The 27916-nt window shown below is 41.4% G+C and overlaps 1 protein-coding gene across 3 annotated transcripts in view; it reads right to left on the reverse strand.

The window, feature by feature from the left end:
• Window positions 1–431: 431 nt before the first annotated feature.
• Samd3 (sterile alpha motif domain containing 3) overlaps window positions 432–27916 on the reverse strand; it is a 46469-nt gene continuing 18984 nt past the window's right edge. For 2 of the 3 annotated variants that reach the window (XM_059273009.1, XM_059273008.1), the window contains 4 exons: window positions 23442–23609; window positions 8317–8517; window positions 1574–1745; window positions 589–620 (listed from right to left, as the gene is read on the reverse strand). In XM_059273009.1, the coding sequence (XP_059128992.1) occupies window positions 589–620; window positions 1574–1745; window positions 8317–8517; window positions 23442–23609 (573 nt within the window). Of the gene's footprint in view, window positions 621–828; window positions 912–1573; window positions 1746–8316; window positions 8518–23441; window positions 23610–27916 lie in introns of all 3 variants that reach the window. The other variant, XM_059273007.1, reaches the window with a different exon arrangement.

Below are 27916 nucleotides of genomic sequence, written 5' to 3' on the forward strand. Positions count from 1 at the left end.
GATTTTCAAGCCATCACCCTGAGTTAAATTCAGGGTCAGACCCTAACTGGGAGGATTTTACCTCACCATGTCTTTTAAAAGCTGACACTCCTGACACGCATGTAACCTTGGCTGTAGAATTCTTATGAACTCAGATCAAATTCAGAGCTTTTAAGTAGTATTTTATTACCAAACCTAACAGAGAGCTTAAGTATCTAAGTGATGGACAGAGGCATCAAAAATTCATGGACACTTGAGACAACATGACTTTTTCAATCTGTACCTCTACAGCAACCAACCCTAAATCAATCTGCAATTGTTTATGAAGCTTCAGGTGCCCTGGAGGTTAATTCCATTACTCTTAAGTGATGGAATCTTGAGATCAGATTTCATATTCTTTCGAAAATGGGAAACAGGGACTCTGCACATCAAAGATCAATGTCTCCAGGAAGTTAAAGGTTTTGGGACAGTCTTCTCGGACGCTCAATTCCAAATACATGAAAGGCAGCCACCAAGGCAGCCAGGGCTGTGACACAGTCACCCACCTTGGCGAGCTTCTCTCTGTCCAGGTACAGAGAAAACTCACAGCCATTGATGTGGAAAGGGTTTTTAACTTCCAACACAGGGGTGAATGTGTGCACCTAGAAAAGATGAATGACGTCACTACCCACTGATATGTAAAACAGCTAAATGATAAAGCATGCCTGGACTTCATACAATACTACAGTGAATGAGCTAGTTACAATATAGCCTAACCATGAATATGATACAAGGACTTGAACAGACCACTGACCTTATAAATGAGTTATAGGAAGGTATAAAATGAATGGCCATAAGCATACTGTGTACCTTCTCATTTACAACGACAAAAAGGCTGAGATCATCCCCAAAAATATCTGGGAGGAGTAAACATGTGGCGGTCATCTTCATATCTGTCGGAGCAAGCACGTCCAAGTAAATGAAATGGGCTTTAGGAAGTTTTAAGAAAAGCTACCATGAAGATGTTGGGCTTGCTTTTTATTAAATTGTTGTTACCTTCCATTGTGAAGAGCAAATCTCCTTACGTGAGTATTTGACCACCATTTTTTGCATGTGTATGTATGGTCTGTGTACATATGTGTACGCATCTTCGCGTATGTGTGGGTGTGCTTGCAAGTGCGTGTGGATACCCAAAGTGTCTTCCTCTGCTTATTGAAGCAGGATCTCCTGCTGCACCTGGAGCTTGCACAGTGAACACTCTGATCATCTCCCCACCCCTCATGACCATTTTTAACCAAGATTTTCTAATGAAAACTTTCAAACTTCAGGTTAACTCTCTAGGTCATGGCCAGCAGAGGCCAAAGTTTGGTGCTGAGTCCACTTGCCAAGATGATTCAATGTGCTTGGCCTTGCAGTGTGTCTTATAAAATTAAAGGGTACAAGTGCCCATAATATAACTTTATAATTTTGAGTGTGCTTTTTAAACCTTTTTCTCTCTTTCTCATTTGAAAAATTCTTCCTTGTTTCATTGAATTTCACTTATTGCAACGAAACACTTATGTCTGTAGTTGCAGAAATGGCTGAGGCCCCACCCCCACCCCTGGCTTTCACTGACACTTCAATACTCCTTCATCTGTATAGTGTTTCATCTCCTCTTGCAGCCCAGTATTGATTGGATTGTCCACCACTGAAAAGGTAGTCAGAATATTTTCTGAGTAGGATTCCAGAATACGCCTTGTTTTCTTATAAATATCTGTTCTTGTAAGAAGTTGGACTTCTCCGAACAGCTGATAGGAGGAAGGAATACATATGCCAGGCCATGTGTAAAGATTATTAGCTTTCATAATATAAGGAAGTCGATATCTCATTAACTTTCACAAAAGACTTAGAATATATTAAGCTTTCACAAAAGACTTAGAATATATACCTGAGTTTTTAGTAGCTTAGTGTAGTGAATGCAGACAAGGAGGAAAAGAATGAAAGCCTGAAGTGAATAGCAAAACAAATAATGGATACAGAATTAAAATTTTGGAATCTGGTGTGGCCTTTAATCCCAGTATTTGCGGGGGGTAGGGGGTGGGGGTGGGGGGATAAGATCTCTGAGTTCCAGATCAGCCTTGTCTACAGAACGACTTCTGGGACAGCTAGGACTACATAGAGAAACCCTGTCTTGAAAAACAAAATAAAACAACAACAACAAAAACCTTAGGGAAACTTTTGTTCCTCTTGTTCTATTTTAAGGAATTGGATGTTTTCCCATACTAGAATGGAAAATAAGGCCAATTACAAATTAAAATTTTAGATATAAATTCCACTAAATGAGGATCACAAAAAGTGAATACACATGGATACTGGCTGTTTGGGTCACACCTGTAGAATTCTAGATATATTTCTTTATGTAAACCACATTGCTACCATTACAGTTCATCTTTATAAAGTTGACATAAATCTAGACATAGCATGGAAGAGAGACTCTCAATTGAGAAATGGCCTCTATTAGATTGGACGGTGGGGATATCTGTGGTCATCCTCTTAATTGCTAATTAATGGAGGAGGGCCCAGGTAGCACCTGCCTGGGCTTTGTAAGAAAGGGAAGCCAGGGGAGCAAGCTAGTAAGCAGTGTTCCTCCAAGGTTTCTGCTTCAGTTCCTGCCACCAGGTTCCTGCCTCCAGGTTCCTGCCACCAGGTTCCTTCCTTGGCTTTTCCTGATGATGGACTGTGTAACCTATAAGCCAAATAAGCCAAGTTGATTTGGGTCTGTGTTGTCATAGCAACAGAAACCAAACTAGGACCTTGTTAAGCTTCAGCAGCATCCAGCAAGAGGCAAAACAGAAATACTAATGGATTTCCAGACAGAACTCTTGAACAATACCCAATCTTAGGACCCTAAGGGAGTGTTTCAGAGACTGTAGTCTACGATGAGTTAAACAACATACATGCGGAGGAGTTGACCTCCAGGTTAAAGAAAACCCGATGGAAGCCTCTTGACTCCAAACTACTTTTCCCTACCTTTCTCAGAATGTTCTAAATTTGTCCTCCCAGAGAATTCCACCCCTACGGCCCCTCCTCCTCCTTTGTTGACAGAATGAAGCCATCAGACTCCTAGTCATCTACACCAGGATGAATTAATTTAGTCACCGCTGTCCCTAAAATTGTAGCATTTAACGTTACCCATGGCACCTCACAGTTCCTTAAATACTTTGGTAAATCATAAATGGACCAAGGATTAGGTCTGAAAGTTAAGTCATTCGAAGCTGGAACTCATCTTCATCAAGGCACGGTGGCTCTCTAGTCAAGCAGCTCTCAGTGGAGCACTGATCCTTAGAAAAGAGTTTTCACCAGGCAGGCAGGAAATCAACTGTTAAGAAAGTCAAAACTTGGCCGGGCGGTGGTGGCGCACGCCTTTAATCCCAGCACTCCACTCGGGAGGCAGAGGCAGGCGGATTTCTGTGAGTTCGAGGCCAACCTGGGCTACCAAGTGAGTCCCAGGAAAGGCGCAAAGCTACACAGAGAAACCCTGTCTCGAACCCCCCCCCCCAAAAAAAAAAAGAAAGTCAAAACTTGCCGGGCGGTGGTGGCGCACGCCTTTAATCCTAGCACTCGGGAGGCAGAGCCAGGCAGATCTCTGTGAGTTCGAGGACAGCCTGGGCTACCAAGTGAGTTCCAGGAGAGGTGCAAAGCTACACAGAGAAACCCTGTCTCGAAAAACAAAAAACAAACAAAAAAAAAGAAAGTCAAAATTTTTCTGGGCTCAGGGCCTAGAGTTTTGGGCTTTTTGTTTTGTTGTTTGCTTTTGTGTTTGTTTTTGTTTTTCTTTATTTTGAGATAATTTCAAGTTGATAGTAAAGTTTAAATCAGTAGAGCTCACAGATGCCCTTCATGAAGACCCACTTGACAATAAGCTGTAGACACGAGGCCCCTTAATTTTCCTACGTGCACTTCCAAAGTACAAAGACACTTAAAACTGGGGAATCTAATTTGCTGTCTCATTCAGATTTGCTAGGAGTTTCAACCATATTCTTTCTAGATGCAGGATCACTTGCATGATGTTAATACCATGTCCCAAACCAGGTCTCTTGCCTGAAATAACCTCTGGATTTCTTGGGCATTTTTGAAAAGTGGTTCATCACTATGTATACCCTCCCTTCCTGTTTGTGTGGTGTTTCCCCAGGGCTTATGCATTTGCGTAATGAATGCTTGCCTTTCTCACTGGATCAGGAGCACTAAATGGGAATTTGTCCTGATATTGAAGATACTAACTTTTATCAATTGATTAAGTTGGAATCTACCAGCTTTCCACTCCTCAGTGTCTGAACTCTGTTGAATTTTATGAGACAATGTATTGAGAATAACTATCTTTTATATGGATTTTTGACACAAGGTTTTGTTAGGGAGCCTGTGGAGCCCAGAATGACTTGGAGCTCACTATGTAGCCCAATCTGCCTCCTGCCTCACAAATGCAGGGATAATAGATGAGTGCCAGAACACCTGGCCAGCTCACGTAACTTTATCTACCAGATTTAATACCCACTGATGCAAATATCACTGTGTTCACTGCCAAGTGGCATTTAGCTTATCTGTCTTTTCTAAATATATTAGTTGGCACTCTACTTACCATGAGGTAGGATTTTCTCTTCTACATTTATTTACTTATTTGTAACACAATATACTAATAAATTTCACTCAAAGAGTTACAAATATGATCCTCAAAATATTTATATAATTTTATGTTTTCTAAATTTTGCCAGTAGAGGTTATGTCCTCTTGACATAGTCTAATAGTTGGTGAACATTTCCTTAATTATAGCATTTCACAGTATTTCAGGCTTATCATATATACTATATAGAGAGTATGTATATGTGTATGTATAGTATGTATGTGTTTCTTAGGCATAGAGTCCATAATGTCTCTCAAAATATCTTATTCTTTCTATTGGAAAATGTCATTTAGAAACTAAAATTTCAACCCCCAAAATGTGCCTCTTCCTACAGAAATGTTATTGCTGTAGGCTTTCGCATAGAACAATGTTGAGGAATGCGTTCTATGTACTGTGAGTGTTGTTGGAATCAAAAGAGAGTAACTTATTTCCAACACTAGCAAAAGAGAAGCTAACAGGTCACCAAGGAGGATTTCACATGGACATAAGCCTCATCAAAGGGCCACCACCAAAACCTCTGTCATAACCATAACTGTGCACAAAGGCCACCACAATCTTATGTACACAAAAGACTTCTGCAAGGACACTTAGCTAGCTGTCTGCTTAACCTTGATAGTGACCTTATAGCCAAGGATTATATTTCAAAAGCAGTTTAAGTGGTCCCCCTCCTTTTGATTTTTAGATCCTGGTTTTCTTCTCCTTGACTATGCTGACTCCTCAGGATAGCCAATAAAATAGCACTGCAGTTTCCACTTTCAAATCCAGTATCCTCTGAGAACGTCCCATCTGCCACTTAAGGGACAAGGTAGAGAAAGAGAAAAACAAAGAACTGTTTGTGTTCCTGTACATAAATAGAAACAACCACACTGGCACTTTGAAATCTAGCGCAGTTCATGGAGCTTTCTCTAGCCTTTCTCTTTCTATGCTTCTAATGCGGCAGTAGTAATGCCTGCCTGCCACTATCCTCAGGGCAGATACGGTCACCAAACTCCCAACGAATGACTAGTGAAAAAGTCCTTCTCCACAACTTAAATCGCTTTTCCTTTGTTCATGTATTGGAACATTTCCGCTGACCGGTCTTCAAGTCCACCCTTGCTCTGGTTTTCACTATGCTGTTAAGCCTACCCAGTGAGGCACTCACTTGAAATAATGTGTTATTCAATTCTAAATTTCTGTTTCTTTTTCTTTCCTTCTTCCCCCCCCCCCCCCACATTCATTGTGTCTGCTGAGATTTCCCACAGACATGATGCATCGGGTTGAGTGGCCCTACTATGCTTCTATCACCCTGGAGCAACTGACTTGACAGACTGGAGTGGCCTTTGAAAGGCTGGGTCACAGGCCGGACCAATCAAATGGCCATATGAGCTAGGTGGGGATAAGGCTCGGCAGGGCTGTCTACACTCCAAACTGGTGTTTAATGTACAGTCCTGGCTCTTCTGTAGTCGGGGCTCATGAGTCCAGAAAATCTAGCATAGCAACCGGAGCAATACAGCTCACTGCCTGGGTGTTACCTGGCAACCCCCTGGCAGGGAGTTTGCATCAGCTGGTTTCCCTTTACAGGGTGCTTAATTTTGGACTGTCAGTCAATGAAGAACTGGTTGTTCCTCCTGGCCTGCCAGACTTTATCATTTGTTTGGGCAAGTTTGTTTTGAGTTTTGCCCTTGACTGGGAAAAACCAAGCCTAGGGGTGATTCTTACTCACAGGGCGTGGACTTCTGGATGCTACATGAGTGTGTGTATGCTTGGACTCACCACACCAGACCCAAGCTCTTATCAACTCTCAGTCCTTCTCAGCCATGTAGCAGCCTCACTTTCAAGGCATTAGGGAGACCAGACCCCAAACAGTGAGCTTCTTCCCATGTCTCCCACTTCTTCCGGAATCCTGTCCAGCAAACAACAGCTGTTTATCATTCCCAAACTTCAGGCTCTTCCTGTTGGGCTGAGTGGGACCACTAAGTGATGCTTGCCCCCACCTGTCAGTACAGCTATCTCAGTGTGGCTCTGCAAGGGCCTCCCCTACCAAAGATCCCAGTCCAAAGAAACCTGGAACTAAAGCCTGAAGGCAATTGCCTCATCTACCTTGGTTCCTCAGCTTTATCCATACTGGTGGTGAAGGCCCAGGTCCATATCCCTACTCCACTAGAGCAAAGGCAAAACTCAGGTTCTTTACAAACTTTTTCCATGCTCCATTAGCTTGGTTCTTAGGTGTTTCAGTGAAGTTATGAGTTTGGTTTGCTTTGGTTTGGTTTTGAGTCAAGGTCTCTTATGTTGCCCAAGTTGGCCTTAAACTCCCTAGCATAAAAGGCTCCCCCCTTGCTCCAACTTCTGATTGGTCGGGACAACAGTTTCAAACCCCAAAACCCACTTTTACTTAACTCAGTTGTTGCGGCTGCTTCACAGGAAGGAGAAAGTCGTGGCACCTCAAAGGGGCTCTAGAAACTTCAGGTGTTTAATTCTTTTTCTCCTCCCTCCTAAATCCCTGCCTCACTTGACTTTCATCATCTCCATGAAGCCCAGGGACAGGATCCTAGTTGAAGTTTTGTACAATCTAATGTTATTTTATTTTTAATTTTTAAATTTTCTGTTGAAGCCAGGTGGTGGTGGCATACTCCTTTAATCCCAGCACTCGGGAGGCAGAGGCAGGAGGATTTCTGTGAGTTCGAGGCCAGCCTGGTCTATGGAGTGAGATCCAGGGTAGGCTCCAAAGCTACACAGAAAAACCCTGTCTCAAAAAAAACAAAACAAAACAAAACAAAAAACAAAAAACAAAAAAAAATCTGTTGAAAGAGTTTTAAAGGAGAGGATACTAGTGTTTATGAGGTGGTGGAGCATCAGTTTAACTGCCAGGGCCTCTCCCCACGACAGCCACTTCTCTGCCTCAGCACCTACATGCCCAGCAAATCAACTCTCAGTCGTTACAGGACCGTGGAGCAGGAAGATCACTTCATGCCCTGGTTGATTTTTCTCAACCTGATCCAAACCTGGACTCATCTGAGAAGAGGGAAACTCAATGGAGATCATTCCTGTCAGACTGGCACACAGGCAAGCCTGTGCAGGGCATTGCCTTGATTGACACTTTGTGTGGGATGGCCCAGCTCACTGCGCACAGGGCCACATCTTGGGCAGGTGATCGCGGCTCAGAAAGCAAACTGAGCAAGCCATGGCGAGCAAGCCGATAAGCACTGTACCTCCATGGTGTCCACTTCAGTTTCTGCCTCTAGGTTCCATAATCCTGGTGAAGGACTATGATGTAAAAGTGTAAGCCAAATAAACCCTTTCTTCCCAAACTGGCTTTTGGTTATGGTATTTTATCATAGAAATAGAAACCCTAAGATGCTTTATGAAATGATTTGATAATTTAAAAGACAGAAAAATGTTACTTGGGAAGAGTTCTGAGCATAAACGACTTAATTGTCTAAATGCACGCAAAACGGAATTATTCACGTGACAAAATACCCTACAGTGGAGAAACCTCCGCCCCGCCCCCATAGTGTGCTCTACGGGGAGCTCTAATCCTCAAGACAGCAGGGCTGTCTTGAAGCGACTTCCTGCAGTTCTGATTGGCTCAACTGTCCTGCTCACACCCTACGGAGACTCACACCCACTGTCTTGCCAGGCTCTCTGGTCACTACTCCAGAGGCAAGAGGGAGAAAAAAGAACGTGACGCCAAGAACAGAGACTGTTCTAAGTGAGTAGCTTGCCTGGTTAGGGCACTTCGGGAAAGGAAACATTTTAAGAATGTCCTTGAGAGGTGTTCGGCAGCCAATCATCTTTCTTCTGATTTCCAAAGTCTGACTCATCCTCTTGTTAATTTCTCTTCGGTCTTTGTCTGTTTTCACATACTCTCCCTGGAACCAGTGAATATGTTCGTTCACTTCTGAATCTAAACAAACAGATTCTTCCTGCCAAATATTTTAAAGTATCAGTTAATCTCATGTTTCAAGGCAATTGAACACTTTACGGAAACCCAGCTCTCTGAGAAGCTGTTATTGCACTCTTTATGATGTATCCCTAAGGTGTCTATTGCCATGTGTAATTTCACTTGGCCTTGGACATGGTTAACCAAGGGACAGTCATTTATGAAAGCAAATTAGATAGTTACTTACAGTGGAATTTTGGTCTATGCTTTTTTTAAGTATTTGTTTTTATTTATGCGTGCATGTCTATTTGTCTGTCTGTGTACCGTGTTGTACTGGCAGTTGTGAGCTGATTGATCTGGGTGCTGAAACTGAACCCAGGTTCTTGGCAATAGCAACAAGTGCTGTTAGCTTCTGAGCCATCGTTCCAGCCTCCTGTGGTCTTAATGAGGTTAAAAGTGTTATATTAATCCTACTTATCTGGTTATGTGGATTCAGAATATCCAGAAAATTCACAACATACCACAGTGTTATTTCTATGCATTTAATTCTTAGAAGACAGGAAAAGGTTTTAATAAAGGTTTTGTTATTTTTCTCTTTTGTGCAAGTGTGTGTACGTGTGTGTGTGTGTGTGTGCTTAAATAAAATCTCTCCAATCTTACATAAATTCCATTAGAAGATAGAAATCTTTCCACAAAGAAATATTAGGGATTTTAGAGCTAAATTCTACTTGACATTTGAGGCTGAGTGCTCTAAATTTATGCAAATTTTGCCAGAGAATTAAGGAAAAAAAGAGAAGGCCTCCAGCCATTTTACGATGACTCTCTGATATTACCTTCAAATGAAAGAACAGTGTAAGGGGAATTCAGATCACACTCATGGAAGAGGTTGAAATACTAGGAACCAGGAAAACTAATGGGCTTATCACTGAAATGCAGCGATCATTTGACATTGCAAAGGAACTATGGAGCTAAAGAGAAATATGATTGATTTCTCCTAACATTTCACACGCTATCATGCTGAAATCCCAATCTGGGAGCCACTACTATGGAAAGGTTTGAGACATAAAAGAGAAATGTAATGTATTAAAAGCTCCATCATTTACTTGGCCCTGTCCAAAGATACATAAACCTTATACAGTGCCTGAGTCAGTTTGAGATGAAAACATGATCATTTCAAATAATGTTCAAGAGTCTCTCACACAGTTCCACATCTATTTATGGTCTAAGAGAAAAACATTCATCAGAGAAAAACAACAAATTAAAAAAAAACTATAGTTATTGAACAACAACAACAAAAAAAACCCCAAGCTATCATCATTTTTGAATGGTAAATTTTTAAAAAGGATTCTCCTTAAAATCACAGACATGTCAAATATACTGTTTTTTTCTTTTTTTCTTTTTCTTTTGGTTTTTCAAGACAGGGTTTCTCTGTGTAGCTTTGCTCCTTTCCTGGAACTCACTTGGTAGCCCAGGCTGGCCTTGAACTCACAGAGATCCGCCTGGCTCTGCCTCCCGAGTGCTAGGATTAAAGGCGTGCGCCACCACCGCCCGGCCATACATACTATTTTGTATTCTTATACAGCTGTCTGCTGTGACAAAGAAAGAGAAACAGGTACCAGTAAAATGGCTTAGGGGTAAAGGCACCTGCCAGCAAGTTTAACAATCTGAGTTCAATCCCAGAATCCGCCTAGTAGAAGGAGAGAGCCAAGTTCCACAAGTCATACTAACACACACACACACACACACACACACACACACACACACACACACGCACCCCGTAATAAAATTAAAAAGAAAGAAAAATATAAGTTATAAAACCTAGAGATAGAAAAGAATTGTAACTATCCTTAGGTTATGAGATTAAAAAAAAAAACACAAAAGGATGCACCCTATGACTGAGGGGAGATTTTCTGAACTGCTGAAAACAAATCAATAAACATCATGTACTAACAAATAAAAAATATATATTTAGTTTCAAGAGAATTTTACCATGTAGCCCAGGCTGGCTTCCGACTCTTCAAACCTTCTACTTCTGCCTCTTAAATGTTGAGATTACAGGAATGTGCCATTTCACTCAGCTAGGAAATATTTTTACTATTTCAAAAAATAATAATAATAAAGTACTTTTAATGTAATTAGAAATAAATCTAAGAAATGACACACACAAAGTGCAGGAAGAAAACTACAGTAATGACTAAATGTGTGGATTGACCATTTACAGTTAGAAAGATTCAACTTGTAAGAAGTCATTTTTTTTTCTAAAAGGAATTATAGATTCAACAATATTCCTATTACTATATAAACTATCTGGAGCTGGGGAGATGACCCAGCAGTAAAAAGCACTTACTGCTCTTTCAGATGACCAGAGTTTGGCTTCCCAAACCCATGTTAGTTAGCAACTGCCTGTAAACCCAGCCCCAGGGGATCTGATGTCCCCTTTTGTCTTCTATCGGTACTTGCATGCAAGTGCATGTATGTGCACATAGACACAGATATACATACACATAAATAAACAGAAAATAAATCTTTTCTCCTTTAAAAAAGATAACTATCAAAAGCAAAAACAACTAGTAACTTGATCAAATTCTAAAACTCATGAAAAAAAAAAAAGATGTAAAAAACCCAAGATTGGGCCCATGAGATGTTTAGTTGGTAGAGGAACTGATGTACAGACTGATGATCTCATCTCAACCCCTGGATCCTACAAGGTGTCAGGAAAGAGCCAATTCCTGAGCTTTGTCTTCTGGGCTTCATGCTTGTGCCTACATACACACACACTAATAAAACAATTTAAAATTCAAGCATGAGGCTCTTCTGAAAAAGAATAAGGGAGTGATGGGAAGGTATCCAGATGTTTCACAGCTGTGCAGTCAAAGAATGCTGCTGTTGTTGCAGAGGTAGGCGGCTAGAGCCATGGAGTACAACACACTTTCAGACACAGAACCAGAGAAGCAACAAAACACACCACAGGTCCCTGGGGAAGAGAAGGGCTATTTTACAAAGGTATACAGCATTATTTTGTCCACAAACAAACAAAAAAATCCTCCATGGTTTAAAGACTTTAATATTAAAGGCAAAACTCTTTTTAAAAATTAAAGGAAATAGAGGAATATTTTTATCACTTCAAGGTGATAAAAATCTTTTTAGGAAAAGATTTCCTAAAGGCATTAAATCAAAAGAGAGATTGATAATAATAATTGTATTAAAATGACAACTGTCTATCAAAACACAAGCAGAAAGAAATTTGAAAGGAAAGACACAGTCTAAAAGACAATACTTACAGTGGATATAATTGATAGAGCAATGATATATGAATAAAAGATATAGATATTTATAATTCTTGCAAATAAGAAAAAAGCTCACAGGAAAAACATGGTCAAAAACATGAACAGGAATTTTACAGAGAAGTAAATGTGAGCCATTTACAAATATATGAAGATACGATCAATTCATAAGTAATTATAATGAAAATCAGGACCAAGAAAACACCAATTTATTTCCAGTAGTTTTGAGTGCGAAAGAGATCCAATGGTAAGTGTTGCTCAGGGAGCCAAATGTCTACAATGACTTACAAAAACAATCGAGCTCTGTCTCACAAAGTTGCATATTTACACAATCTCTAAGCCCTCAGTTCCACGATAAGCAGAAGTCTTTGGCAAAAGCTCCTGCATAGGAACCAAAATAGCATGTCCTAACAGCCAAAGCCAGACCCAAGGCAGACGATGGTGGACAGGAGAGCAGCCAGATCCAGCAGGGTTCCCTGTCACATTGGATTACCAAGCCCTAGAAAAATAAAGAAATGCTCCATTGAACTTAACACCCTGGTTGGATCCCAAAGACATTACAGCAAGTGGAAAACAGGAAGTTTTCCAAGTCAATCATATTCATGACTCCACGTCTCAAAAATAAGCCACATGGAACAACAGATTCATTGGGAACTTTTGCATGGATGACAAAAAAAAAAGTCATTGTCTTAAAAAGCTGATGAACGATGACATAAAATTCCAAGGCACAGTTACTTCCAGATGCCATGGTGTTGGCAAGGTGACTGCTGGGGGATGGAAGGGAAACTCGGGCCCATACAATGGTATCAGCAGTGATCCGTTTGTAAGCTTAATGTCACTCCTGGTGTCCATTTTGTCTCACAAATTGTGTATATGCCACACACCACACATTTTGTATTATCTCAAATGCATAGAAAGTACCTTTTAACAAAAAGAAAATGTCATATTTGTTAAAAAGTAAAAGGGAATCTAAATTTGAGTTACAGGAACAGTTTGCCACCATTGAAATATAATGAAATTTTGTTGTTGCTTAAATTGACATTTATAAACTACTATATGCATTATACCATCCCTTACCCATTATGACAGTGAAATATCTACACAGCTACTATTTGAGCTACTAATACGACTGGCAACGTTTGGGGTTTGTGTCCCAGATTGAGTGTATTTACTTATTAGAAGAGTACATCAGAATTTTAAGATCTCAATATTCTTGCTCTCAATACTTTGCTCTCAGACTCATCTGTTATTAGATGTTCTACTAATGACCTTTATATTGTCAGAGCTAGAAGGAATTTAGGAATTGGTTGATCCAGGTCTCTCTCCTTAGGAATGAGCACATTGAGATCCTTAAAGACAAAGCAACTTTTCAAACACAGAGATGGCCAGAGGAAAGAGGATGTTTCTTCCAGTGTAGACCTGCTTCTTTTGTTCCCAAGGCTCATTCCCTAGCAATGAACTCCAGGAGGAGGGGACTTGGGGATGAGCACATCTGATGCACACAGAACTGTCATTGAGGTGTCTTTCATAAAGACAATGTGGGATGTGCTCTCTCACAAGAGCAGAGGCAAAGGGAAGAGGAAGAAAAGCAGAAGGCTAAAGACACCACTCCTGCCCTGGGAAACAGGAAAGGACACTACAGGACAGTGGCCTCAAGGGAATCACCATCAATTAATCAACACATGAACTCCAGTTGAATTAAGACACACTAGATCTTCCTTTGCTTCACTCATAGCTGTGGAGTGGTCTCTGCAGTCCCTAGAGATTCAGCTAGAATGTTGGAGTCTAAGGTGATGGCTGGGACAGAGATGAGAAGATAAACATGTCCACATTAGATACCAATAGACAACTGAGTCTGCTTTTGAAAAGGGAAGATAAAGGGTGGTTTAAAAATGTAATTAAACCTTTTCTCCCTCCCAGAGGTGAATAAACTCAAGTTACATTTTTCCAAGCATACTTTTGTTTTAGACTCTGCAGTCTGAATGATTCTGCAAAGAAAGGGTGTTGTTATAAGCCAAGTGTGGTGGTACACATCCAAGTGGGATGCCAACACTTGGAAAGTAGAGGCAGAAAGATGGGAGTTTAAGGTCACCTTTGGCTACAGAGTGAATTCAAGGCTAACCTGGGCTATCTGAGAGCCAGCATCAAAAACAAAGTGAGGCTGGGGAGATGGCTCAGCAGTTAAGAGCACTGGCTGGTCATTCAGAGGACCTGCGTTGGACTCCTAGCACCCATATAGTGGCTCACAGCTCTGAGAAACTTCAATGCCAGTTTATCCAATGCCCTTTTCTGGCCTCCAGGACACCAGGTGTGCATGTGGTACACAGATGAAGAAGCAGGCAAACCACTTTTACACATACAATTTTTAAAAACTTTAAGCATGTTATTTAAAAATTCTCATTCTCCTTTAGTATACTGTCAGTATACTATCAAAAATCTACTTTAATGGCATTGTGTACAGTATGCAATCAAACATGTACTTTAATGGCACTGTGTAAAATGCAGTCTGCTACTATAATGTCCTATATTGAGTGTCATGTTCTTATTCTTTATTTTTTCCAAGGTTAAATGGACTTGAAAGACCCAACATGGTAAGCACTAGGCACTTGTGGCTTCTGATCACCTTAAATGTGGCTAGTTCATTCGAAGGGCATGCTGGTAATACTAGATTTCATATGCAAAGACAGAATGTAGACTATATCATTGATTTTTTATAATGATTACACATTGAAATGATAATGTGGTGACCATAGTCGGTTCAGTACAAGGTACTATTTATACCAATCCCATCTGCTTTTTACCTTTCATAGTGTAGTTCCTAGAAAATTAAAAATTATCTATGTGGTTCATCTTGTACTTCTGTTGAAGAGTGCCATGTTGGAAGCTGGGGGTTTGTTCATACCAAGTTCCAGTTGTGCCTGTCTTTAATTTTATTGTCATTAAGTGGAATTTGGAAATGATGTTTTCCCTCTGGATTCTGATCAGCCTCTGGGCTAGCGTGCCGGCCTGCATCTCAGGCGATCAGCAAGCAGTTTGCTCCATAAGTCTTGCCCAGTGCCTCCGAGTATTCAGCTGACTTGTAAAACTTCCCAGCATTAGTGAATTAGCTGCCCGCTGATGGCAATAATTGCATTCTATCTGGAATACAGCTAACTGTCAACAGTTTTCTTCATTTTCTGCTGTCTAGTTTGGTTTTGGACCAAAAGAGAAACATCTGTGGAAGCGGATATAAAAATAATGAGTATTTATGCAATTAATCACTGTGTGTCAGCTGCAGCGTGAAACAAATAGCAATACCCTGAGAAACAGCCATGGGGACTCTGCTAGGATTCCTGAGCAGGCTTTGGCACAACTTGCAACCCATTTTATTTCTGGGCCAAACCAAGTAACACAAAACACCGCTTCACAACTTTAAACACAGGAGGTGCGTACATACTGAGTAAATAGGAAAATGCTGTAAAGAGAGCTGAATGGTAAATATAGTGTTGGTAACTTAACAAGTGGTAATTTGTTTAGCTTTTCTCATTTATTTAGCAAATACTTGGAAAGATTTGGGATAGAAGGGCACCGTTAAAACCATCTATTAAATTCCTATGTCATTGTCCTACATATCATATAGGTTGAGAGAGAGAGAGAGAGAGAGAGAGAGAGAGAGAGAGAGAGAGAGAGAGAGAGATCCAAATTTCCAAGTTTCACATCCCAGGGGGACAAATGTTCATTTTATTTCTTCCATGTTTCAGACTCTGAGAAGTGTCCTTAAAATTAAGGTCACAATGGAAACAATCTATCTCTAGACTGAAGGCTGAGAAGGATTTCCAAATGTCTTAGGGAGGGAAATGAAAAGTGGACGCATTTATATAAAGCAAAATAATTTTTCTGCTTTTCAAGCAGTTTTATTAGAGCACGTGGCAATGCTTCTCACAAATCTCCCTCGCTGACAGAGAATGAAGACACAGACTCTGAAACCCATGTGGAGGAAGGCAGGACCAGCCGGATCCCCGGGGACACATCCATGACTCCAGGAGGCTGACAGAGGGACAGAAATGTCACAGAGAAGCAAAGTGGAAGCCTGGATTCCCCAGCGCTGCTCAGGCCAGGCATGGTTATTGCCATGCAAGCCAACCGATAATGGACTGAGAACACTATTGGCTACCAAAGGAGCTCTCAAGAGTAACTTAAAAAGAAAAAAAAAAAGTGTGTGTTAATCAAAAATAGTATTCAAATGTTTCTAAATTTTCTTTATTTGTTTATTCTTTTCTTTCTTTTTTTTTTTTTAATGAGAATGGAACCCAGGGACTTGTGCATACTAAGCAAGCACCCCATGCCCTCCCCTCAAAGTATTAAGAATTTAGCTATTTCAAAGGATATGTTTAGAGGGCTGGATAAGTTAAGAAGATGGACCATTCTTACAGAGGACACAAGTTGGGCTCCCAGCACACATGCCAGGTGGCTCCCAACCACTTGTAACTCAAGCCCCAAGGGATCAGACACTTCTGGCCTCTGTGGTCACTTTCACACATGTACACACCTACACACAGACGCACACACATATACACATAATGAAAAAAAATAATAAATCTGGGCATGGCGGCGCACACCTTTAATTGCAGGACTCGAGTGGCAGAGGCAGGCAGATCTCTGTGAATTCAAGTCCAGCTTAGTCTACATAGCAAGTTCTAGGCCAGCCAAGGCTCCATAATAAGGTCTTCTCTCAATAAATTCTTTAAAAGTGTTTATATCCCAATGGCTTGTTGGGGTGTTTAGAAGAGACCCAGAGGGTCTCCAAGTGATCCTTTGGGTAAAGAGACACCTGGAAAAGAGTAAGCATCAGCCTGTGATACTGTGTGGGGTTTCAAGGTCCAGTGTCTCTGTGTACAGCAGGTGCCCTAGCTCCCTTGCTGGATGAGAGCAACACAAATAGGACTCTTCTCTGTATCTCTCTTCATACTGTCACAGCAGCCTCCAAAGAAGCAAGACGGCATTGATGATGGGGTTCCTTGGGCTGGCCACTATTTAGAAGCTTCTCCTGGCCCAGGGATCCTACTTGGATGCAATACCGCTCTCCTAGTCTGTGGTTCTTTGTAGCATGAGAAGTCACATACTGCAAAGCAGTCCTGGGATGAGTCCAGTAGGAGACCAGCCATCCTTCCGCTTATTCTGAAGTAGTTCATCATCCACGGGCAACAAAAATGGCCTTTGCATGAAGCATGGGTGACAAGCATTCAGTCACAAATGTCAAGAAGCAAATGCAGTGTGGGGTGCCACGAGACCAAGGCAACAACGGAGTAGAAGAGAAAACATCAGCAATGTGCACAATCACTAAGGTTAAATGATCTGTTGTGAGAATCTATAGCATTTTTATAATTTACTGCCCTAGTTAGGGTTATTGCTACAGTGAAACACCACGACCAAAAGCAAGTTGGGGAGGAAAGGGTTTATTTGGCTTACACTTCCACAGAGCTGTCCATTATTGAAGGAAGTCAGGACAGGAATTCAAACAGGACAGAAACCTGGGGCTAGGAGCTGACACAAAGGCCATAGAGGGGTGCTGTTTACTGGCTCGCTCTCCTGGCTTGCTCAGCCTGCTTTCTTATAGAACCCAGGACCACCAGCCCAGGGAAGGAACCACCCGCCATGGGCTGGGCCCTCCCCCTCAATCGCTAATTAAGAAAATGCCTTATTGCTGGATCTTACAGAGGCATTTTCTCAGTTGAGGTTCCCTCCTTTCAGATAACTCTAGTTTGTGTGTCTAGCTGACATGAGACTAGCCAGCCTATTCATCAAGAAATATACAATAAAATACAATTAAGAGGAAACTAAACAGAATTTTTAAAAAGTGAGTGAGCAAGAGGGTGATGTGGGTCACTGGGCCAAAGTGCATACTGCACAAGGCCTGAGTCCAATCCCCGTAACTCACATGAAGAGGGAAGGAGAGAAGAACTGACTCCACAAAGTTGTCCTCTGAGCTCCACATGCTCACCGTGGGATGCACATGAGCACATAACATCATACATACATTCCAATAATTAATTTTTTTTTACAAAAGAAAAGGAAGCACAGTGTTCAATGCATGGAACAACAAATTATTTGGTTGTGGATTATCTGGACATGTTCACTGACTCCCAGCAGGTTACCATGACCCTGCTCTCAGCCTTTCTCCTGTTTTGTTTCTTTTGACACTGAAAGTCAAATGCTTAGGAAGTGATGGAGTAGCTGCTGCTGGAAGACCAGGCAAGCAGCACCACGAGTTCTGGAGGTTGGAAAGGCATTTTTTAAGGCAAAATACTCAGCTTCTTGAGGGATGGGTCTTGAGATGTAGCCTAGAATCCTGGCAAGGCAAGCCATCCTTAAGATACAGTGGAAAGGTTGGTGGAACAGTCAGAGGTACTGCAGCACACACACCCAGGTGGGGCATTGGCATTACTCTTGCTTTGGGCACTGTAGCCAAATAGCATAGTATTGTGGGATGTCCTGTATGCTGTAAATATATGTTGTTATGATTTATTGATAAATAAAACGCTGATTGGCCAGTAGCCAGGCAGAAAGGATAGTGTAGGAGGGACAAGGAGAGAGGAAATTGCTGGGAAGTGGAAGGCTGAGGCAGAGAGATGCTGCCAGCCGCCCTCATGGGGAGCAGGATGTAAAGTACCGGTAAGCCATGAGCCATGTGGCAAGGTATGGATTTATAGAAATGGGTTAATTTAAGATATAAGAACAGCTAGCAAGAAGCCTGAGCCATTAGGCCATATATATATATATATATATATATACATACATACATACATAAATAATATAAGTCTCTGTGTGTTTGCTTGGGTCTGAGGGCCACAGGAGCCAGGCAGGAACAGGATAACTTCAGCTACAGCATAGTTTGTGCAGAGCTAAACCAAGAGACTGTAGAAGGTAAGGATTAGGAACAAAGGATCTGTAGTCCCTGTTCAGAGCCACACAAGTGACTTTGATTATTTATGGAAGCTATGTGATAGGACTAAGAAACCTGTCTTTGTTCCTTGAGATATTCTCCATTCTTGTTTCCTATCACCAAAAGGGAGGAAAAAAAATAAAAGCAGAAAACAAAGCCAATCAAACCAATCCCTTCTCCTCCCACATTCCTTCCTCTAAGGGACCAATCCCTCTTCCCTGCCTTAAATGCATGGGCAGCTTTCTGCTTCTTGCCTACACCAATATTTTGCATCTCTACAGCATATGAAATAGATTTATTTTTCCATAGTGTGTAAATATTGACCTAGTCAAGGAACTTTTAAATATGAGAATTTCCCAACAATATTTAAAGCCCAAACATCTTTGATGTTGAAGCCTTAAGAGAGCTATCAGAAGGTCAAAATGGGGATTGAAAGTAATTTAGGCAATCAGTATGAGATACTAGATGTCATGAAATAAATCCAATGTATTGAGATACATCCAACATCCATACTCAAATTCATACATTTTTTATTACCATAGGATATGCGTGTGTGTGTGTGTGTGTGTGTGTGTGTGTGTGTGTGTGTTTGTAGGAATACATGGATTATGTGTTCCATCCTTTAAAAGCTTATGACTTTATAGAACACACAATCATCAACAGAGAGGCTGTAGACTTTGAAGAAACAGTGGTTTACAGTTCCATTTGAAAAAGGGAGATAAGTAAATACTTCCAATGGGATTTCTCTCCCAGGAAAAATGTTGTCTCCTCAGATATAAAAAAATAACCAATCACCTTTTTAGCTTAGATGGCAGGAAGGTAACTCAAAGTTTAATTACAAAATAAAGCCTAACCCTGAAAATTTTGATTCCCTCTTTTTTTTTAAATAATGCCCCCGTGTAGGCCTTAGAGGGGTCCATCACATGATGTAGGCTCCATTGAGGGTGTGGAAGAGAAGACCCACACATACTGTAGCTCTGAACAATTCTAAGGTGAAGGGTTTAAACTTTGCCACTTTTACAACTAAATTTAGGTTTCACTTCTCTGAGTGGGGCAAACAGGTGTCTCTCCTAACAAAGGGCCATTTATCAACAAATGGCATTCAGGGACGAGGGAGAGAGCACAAACAAGGCCTGAGTCAACCGCACAATGTCTCAAGGACAGTTCCTGCACCCCTCTTGAAGGAACCCAAGTGTGTCCAAAGATAAAACTTCAGCCAACTAAAAATATACTAATGTAACTGCTGCTTGCTTAACCAATTGTGTTTAAGATATCCTAACCACCCCTAAAATTCCTCTAGCTGTGCTTAAAAGTGGCCTGCACACTTCTCTCAGGGTCATCGCCATGTTGTACAGGTGAACGACCCCCACATATGCTGGTAAATAAACGCTGTTTGCTCTTGCATACTATTTGAATCTGGGGTCTTCCTTCAGCATTTTCTCAGACCCTTAAAAGGTGCTTTGACAAGGGACAATATACAAAAAGGGAATCAAAGATGTTATACAAACAGAAGAAAAACTTCAATATCAACTTGTGCTTCTCAGTGTGACCTCGGATCCTATGGAGACATTAAGTTTTAATGCAGGAGACAATTGTTATTTATTCAATTTTATCACTCATCAGTTCCAAATTATTTCAGTGAGACATGAACCATGAAAAGAGGGAAAATGGAACTGAATTTTTTTTAAATTCACTTATGATGGAACTTTACTTTCAATGTAACAAAAAAAAAATCTAGTTTTTGGAAGGAAATCAATTTATGCACAATTCTTATGCAGTAGTATCCTTAAGGTTAAAAACTTTCATCCTGGAGAAAAACACAATGTTAAAGGGGTGGTAAAACAATGGGATATTTTAAAAACAGATTGTCTACGGGGAAGTGAAGCAACAGGATTTTTCTAAGGAAAGGTGAAACATTCCATATTGCACAGATGTTTATTAAGACAGGAAGTAAACAACTTAAAATAGCTTCAGGAAGTCCCTGAAACCAATCAGATTCACTAGGTCCCTCCCTCCTGAAGGTGCTATAAGCAGTAGAGACTACCCATAGACACTGGAAGATAAGCCTAGCTGCTTGGGAGAAGCAGAGACCGTCTGAGCTGCCCAGAAGACTTTCAGGCAAGCTGAGCTACCATTGAGAGGCTCAGACCAAATGAACCACCCAGAAAGAACACCATCTAACCCACGGTGATGCCTGTAAGTTGTGCAATAAGCTCCAGGTTTCCAGCTGGGTGAGCTGTCCCCATGCTGCACTGGGCTTTGGTAATGTAGCCATCTTTGAGTCATTTCTAATCCTGTAAATAACCCCTCACCCATATTCCTGTAAGTAAAACAAATAAAACTCATTGGTTTACCAAGTTAGACTTTGGTGACATCCATACTTGGTCTATCACCAGTTTCCTGTCTGGGGTGAAATGCTTGTTCACATCTCCCCAGGCATAGTGTCACACAGCAATAACATAATATAGTTCTTTTCCAGAGTGACTTTTTAAGAATATGTGAAATGCTGGGTGGTGGTGGCGGCATACGCCTTTAATCCCAGCACTGGGGAAGCAGAGATCAGGTTGAGGCCAGCCTGGTCTACAGAGCAAGATCCAGGACAGGCACCAAAACTACACAGAGAAACCCTGTCTTGAAAAACCAAAAAAAAAAAAAAAAAAAAAAAAAAAAAAGTGAAACATTTAAAAACACATGTGACGATGTGACTATCTTATCATGATTTCTGCTCATTTTCTCTTGTTTAACAAGTCAGTGTCTCCTTCTATAGCTCAGACCAAGCTTGAACTTTCTGCCCTCCTGCCTGAGTCCCCTAAGTGCTGGGATTACCAGTGTGTGCTTCTATAGTTACTATGGTTTTAGTTTATATTTGGAATTGTGCAAGTAAAATTTCTAAAAAGAAAAAAAATTGCCTCACTAAATTCAGGGTACCATTCAGTGGTCATGTCATTTTGCTAAAGAAGACATATCTTAACTGACTTAGCATGTGAAAGTCTCATTTACAGTTGCAATAAGGTATTTAAGCAATACACCTCTGCCTGGCAACTTTGCATGGTGCATGATGCTGGAGTGAAGGGTTTACAAAAGATATCAAACTGGAGCTCATAGAAAAATATTATTAAAGCTGATACGATCAAATAGTTTAGCAATCAACAAATACACCAAACTAAAAAAAAAATAGAATATTTACATCACAAACATTCTATAATATAAATGTGTAAAGAATGAGGATTTACAAAATCCCTGTAAAGTGCAAAATGTGATTGGGAGGGCAAGAGATTCAGCTTCCGTGTTTGGTAATTTGGACAGCATTCCTAAGAAGTTCAATCTATTATTGTAGCTAGTAATTAGTAATTTAAACAGGAGCCTGTTTTTCTGAGAACGTCTGGGGCTCTAAGACAGTTAAAGGACACATATTAAGACTCCTAGGATCTCCCCTTGGTGGAGGAGGAATCTCTAGGCTTTGCCTGGTCCTCAGCTTGAAGCTACTCACAGCATGGAGTTGGAAGCCTTCTAGACCAGCAAAGGAGGGAAGCTAGTATAGAGCTCTGTACTCACACTTACGGATAACTGCCTCCCTGCAACCTTGGGACTGGAGACCGCCTAACTTCTGCAATGTGAGTATTAAAATGTTCCTAGGCTGCCAGGTGGTGGTGGCGCACGCCTTTGATTCCAGCACTCGGGAGGCAGAGGCAGGCAAATCTCTGTGAGTTCGAGGCCAGCCTGGGCTACAGAGTGAGTTCCAGGAAAGGCACAATGCTGCACAGAGAAACCCTGTCTCAAAAAAAAAAACAAGAAAAGAAAGAAAGAAAAAATGTTCTTAGGCCTAGGAGCACAGTTCAGTGGAAAAACATTTACCTAACATGCACAAGGCCCTGGGTTCAAACTCCAGGACTCAAAATCAGTGAATAAATTAACATTAAGAATCTAACTTTTAGCTGGGCAGTGGTGGCACACGCCTTTAATCCTAGCACTGGGAGGCAGAGCCAGGCGGATCTCTATGAGTTTGAGGCCAGCCTGGGCTGCAGAGTGAGTTCCAGGAAAGGCGCAAAGCTACAAAGAGAAACCCTGTCTCGAAAAACCAAAAAAAAAAAAAAAAAAAAAAAAAAAATCCAACTTTCAAGCCAGGCAGTGGTGGTGCATGCCTTTAATCCTTGGGAGGAAGAGACAGGCAAATCTCTGGGAGTTCAAAGCCAACCTGGTCTGCAAAGCTAGTTCCAGGACAGCTAAGGCTATACAAAGAAACCTTGTCTCAAACAACAACAACAGAACAGAAGAATGCAACTTTCTTTAGTAATATGAACATCACAACATGAGCCACAAGTAAGTGAGACAGTACGGTCCTGTAATCCCAGCATTTGGGAAGTGAAAGCAGGAGGTCAGCCATTTGAGGTCATCTTTGGCCATATAAGGAATCTGAAACAGGTTTGAGCTCCACGGGACATTCTGAAAACTAAGAGGAAAAGGGAATATACAATGCATTATAGAATGAGAAGAAAAGTGATAACCCTGGAAACCAGAACTTAAGGATTTTTTTTCCAGTTTCTTCAAAGTCTGTGAAGAAAATTGGTCATGAAATGTTTAATAACATATTGGTCTCCCAATGTTTACTGACACCCTCTTTAAGAAACATTATGTCAGCCACGCAAACTGTCATTCTTTATTGGTAACTTTGAAAAGGTATCTCACTTGTTTTAATGCTACAGTTTATTGCCACATCATTCATCAGCCGTAGTTGTCAGAGTGTTTAGGGTTCAGGCTTACTTTTATCTGCACAATTTTAATTTCATCAGATCCTAGGTCAGCAAGAGACTTCCTTCTCTGGCCCCTTCGGTGTCCAAATTTACACTTATTTCTCATTACTTGTTCATCGTCTTCTATGGGTCTTCGAACATATTTAAAGCGATCTTTGAGGGCTCGTTTCCATAAAAACTGTGTAAAATAACAAAGCAGGCCAATCAGTCCTTAAAGAGCATTGCATAATTCTATCGAACAACACAATTTTTTGTATGTCACCCTGAGGGCTGAAGTTATTTTCATTTTTTTATCATTTTATTATCATAATAGATGCCACAAATCTATCCTTAGATTTATCCTGACAACAATTTTGTGATGTTGCTGTTCAAATTATAATCCCCCAATTAGAGCTAAGGAAACAAAGCAAGCAAACAAATGTACTTCATTTCCTTGTGAGCGAATGGAACCACTGAGATAACATTAATCCAAGATCTGGCATTCAGATATTGCCATTCCTGATTTCATGGCTCAAGTTCCAGCATGCCTTGATCTTCAGAAAGCTCTGTAGCCTAGGTATGTACTGACCAAGTAACTTTCCATAAGTAACCCTTTAGTCTATGTTTCTCCACTACCAAATGGAACAGCATGATCTTTCCTGCCCAATGCACTATGTGTAAGCAGGTACCTATGCAGGGGTGCATTCCATGCATGTGTATGCATAGGAAAGGAAGCCAGAGGTCACTGTTGGGTGTAATTTTTCAGGAGCCACCCACCTTGGTCTCTCACTGGCCTGGGGCCTGATGACTAGCCTGGGCTGGCTGACTAGTTAGCTTCAGCGATCTGTTTCTCTCCACTTTCCCAGTGCTGGGATCATAAGAGTGTGTGCATCACCATGCTTTTGGTGTGAGTGTTGGCTATCACACTTGAGTCCCATGCTTATGTGGCAAGCACTTTACTGACTGAGCTAAATGAGAGAGAGAGAGAGAGAGAGAGAGAGAGAGAGAGAGAGAGAGAGAGAGAACACTCCTAAACTGTGTTTTTAAGAGAATCTTGGTGATGCCAGATGGTGGTGGTGCACACTTTGATCCCAATACTCAGGAGGCAGAGGCAGGCAGATCTTGAGGCCAGCCTGGTCTACAGAGTGAGTTCCAGGACAGCCACGGCTACACAGAGAAATCATTTCTCTAAAAATCAGAGAGAGAGAGAGAGAGAGAGAGAGAGAGAGAGAGAGAGAGAGAGAGAGAGAGAGAGAGAGAATCTTGTGAATAGTGACTTGTGGAAGATATTTATAAAGTGCTATTCATAAAGCACCTTGAGAGTTCGAAAGTCCTGGTGAGGCATTCTGTAGGCTCAGTAGGGGGCTGGTTTGTGCTTTGATTAAGCCCCTGGGTATGTGTGAGTCAGAGATGCTCCATAACCTCCCACAGGCTTATAGGTTCTGCCATTGTTTTACAACAGCACAAAACTAATAGATGGCTTGTGCTTTTTTTCTCAGTCCTGAAATATAAACTAGCTCGAATATATCTGTCTCTGTGTTTCTACAGTTCAGAAAGGACTCTAGCTGTGCTGAACCCAGTAGACGCTATTATAGACATCAGTTGCTAGGGTATCATTCCATGAACAAGTCCTTCTGACTTTCTTCACGCGTATCTCAAACTGGAAAGGACCAATTAAGTATGATCATCCATGTGAGTGTTCACTCTGTGAGAGTTTAGTGAGCACCTGCTATATGCCCCATATTGTGAGTTATTCACTTAACAGTGTGAGGTAGGTAGACACAGTGGGAGATATTTGAGCTGTGGACTTATCATCCCTCCTTCCCCATATTCTCCAGCTAAAGAAGATGGGAAGAGTCCTACACAAACACAGCTTTCCTAATCATTCTGAAGCTACGTGCTTCTTGTGACATGTGAGGTAATCTGCAGGCCTGGGCGGGTGCATATCCTGTGTTGCAAACCCAAATTTAATCATTAAGAAACATTCAGATAAGTGAAGCATGTGTATCACCTTAAATGACATCTGGGGAAAAAACAACAACAACTTGCCTACTCCAGGAGTCCAGTCGAAGAGAGGGAAGAGGGATTCTATGAGCAAGGGGGGGTCAAGATCGTGATGGGGAAATCTACAGAGACAACTGAACTAAGCTCATAGGAACTCATGAACTTTAGACCGACAGCTGTGGAACCTGCATGGGACCGGACTGGACCCTCTGCATACGGGAGACAGTTGTGTAGCTGGGTCTGTTGGAGGGGCCCCTGGCAGTGTGATCAGGATCTATCCCTGGTGCATGAGCTGGCTTTCTGGATCCCATCGCCTGTGGTCCGATACCTTGCTCACTCTTGATGCAGCAGGGACGGGCTTGGTCCTGTCTCAACTGAATGTACCAGGCTCTGCTGTCCCTGAATGGGAGGACTTACCCTTTTGGAGGAGGGGATGGGGAGACGGGTCCAGAGGGAAGGCCAGATGGGGGGATCAGGAGGAGGAATGAGAGGGGGATCTGTGGTTAGTATGTAAAATGAATTAAAAAAAAAAACAAAAAAACAACCTGACTAGAAAGTAAATATCAGGGAAAACAAAGAAGACAAAGAGACTAAATTGGGAAAAATAAAAAACAGAAACAGACGAATCGGATGCAATCCATAATACAGATTGTATGGGACATGCAACTATTATTAATTTTCATAGGCATAAAAACAGTATTGTTGCTATAGAGGAAACTGTCATTATCCGTCTAAGGCCTATGCTGAAAAGACTGTGGCTGTGGCTCTGTGGTAGAGCACTTGCCTAAAATGTAAGAAGCCCCGAGTTCAATCTCCAGTACAGCAAAAATAATGCAACAAACAGCCAAAAGATAGTTAGAGATGTCACCAGTAACTTCTAAACAATCACGTAACACAAACAACGCTTGGGATGAAGGTAGATGCCTCAATAGCCAGTGAACCCGGACCAGCAGCTCTTCCCCAGCCTGCTGACGCTGCGCCCTTCTCTTCCCCAGAAGACATCTCACATGTTAGAGGACATGTGTTGTGATTGCAGTGGAAAGGGCGCTACACACATGTGGTGGGTGTCAAGGGTCCTGCTCACTGTCCCACGATGCTCAGGATGATCCTCGCTACAGAGAACTAGTAATTATCCAGCACCAAGTATAATCATGGGAAGAGAAATCTTGATCTTGAAAGGCCTATGGTAAGCCACTGTGTAGATTTGAAAATTTACAAGATAAAGAGTTTCAAATAAAAATCATCCCTGAAAGTGACCAAGTATTCTCTCTTCCTCTTTTTTCTTCCTCCGTCTCTCTTTTTACACACACACACACACACACACACACACACACACACACACACACACACAAATACACCCCTCTCAATTTCCTACATCATGCAATCTAGCATGAGGACCACAGCCTCATACACAGATGTGATGAGAAGCTGGGCAAATACCTATCCATGCACCAGCCTCCACTTATACTCTTCAACTGTACAAATGAGGCCACAACCTGCTAAGCCATTTTCCACGGCTCTCTATTATCTTTACATAATACATGGGAATGTGTAGATCACATGCCCGCAGGCGTCCAGTAGACATTGTTCATTACTTTGTAGGTATCTCACTTCAATAACCGTAAGAGTAAAGGTCAAAATGTAACTGGCAGGCAGGAGAGGTGACTTAGTGAGGAAAGGTACTAGCTGCCAAGTCTGATGACATGGATTTGATTACTGGGACCCACACAATGGAAAGAGAGAACCGACTCCCACAAACTGTCCTCTGCATCCATCCACATGTCACACACACACACACACACACACACACACACACACACACACACACACAGAGAGAGAGAGAGAGAGAGAGAGAGAGAGAGAGAGAGAGAGAGAGAGAGAGAGAGGAGATAGAATTAAAAAATAATACAGGTATTTATTTGCTTATATAGGCAAGACTCTCTGGAATGACTTCCCGTTAATTTCAAGTATCTCTGTGCTACCTGGAATATATAATATGATGCAAATGTCAGGTAAGAGTGGCATTGCTTGGGGGACAATGAGAGGAAAGCAATCTGTCCAAGTTCAGTAGAAATGCACCATCCTGGTCTTAACTACATAGTGCAGTATTAGAGATTGATTGAAGCTGAGGGTGTGGGATTTACAGAGACAGAGACGTGCCTGTCACTGATCAGATGACCAATGTTATATTGTATCTTAAATGGAGAAGGAGCACTGAGGGTCAGTGTTACCTGTGTTCTCCTGACTCGAGTTGTCAGATCCCAGATTTTTGCTGTTGTTTGGCTTGCACTATTTTGTTTTTAGTAAGGAAAAATTGGGTTCTTTTGTAGCATGCTTTATATACAGAAATACATTTTTTAAAAGGACATCATCCTTTGTTAGCAAAAGTCTTGACTAGCTGCTATTTCCAGGCGTGGGATACCACAACTTTTCTGAGTTTGGAGGGTAAAAGAGAGTCCTTAAGGCCTTCTATCATTCAGCATCTTCTGATTTTACCTATGT

Source organism: Peromyscus eremicus, chromosome 8b, assembly GCF_949786415.1.
Source record: "Peromyscus eremicus chromosome 8b, PerEre_H2_v1, whole genome shotgun sequence".
Taxonomy (NCBI): Eukaryota; Metazoa; Chordata; class Mammalia; order Rodentia; family Cricetidae; genus Peromyscus; species Peromyscus eremicus.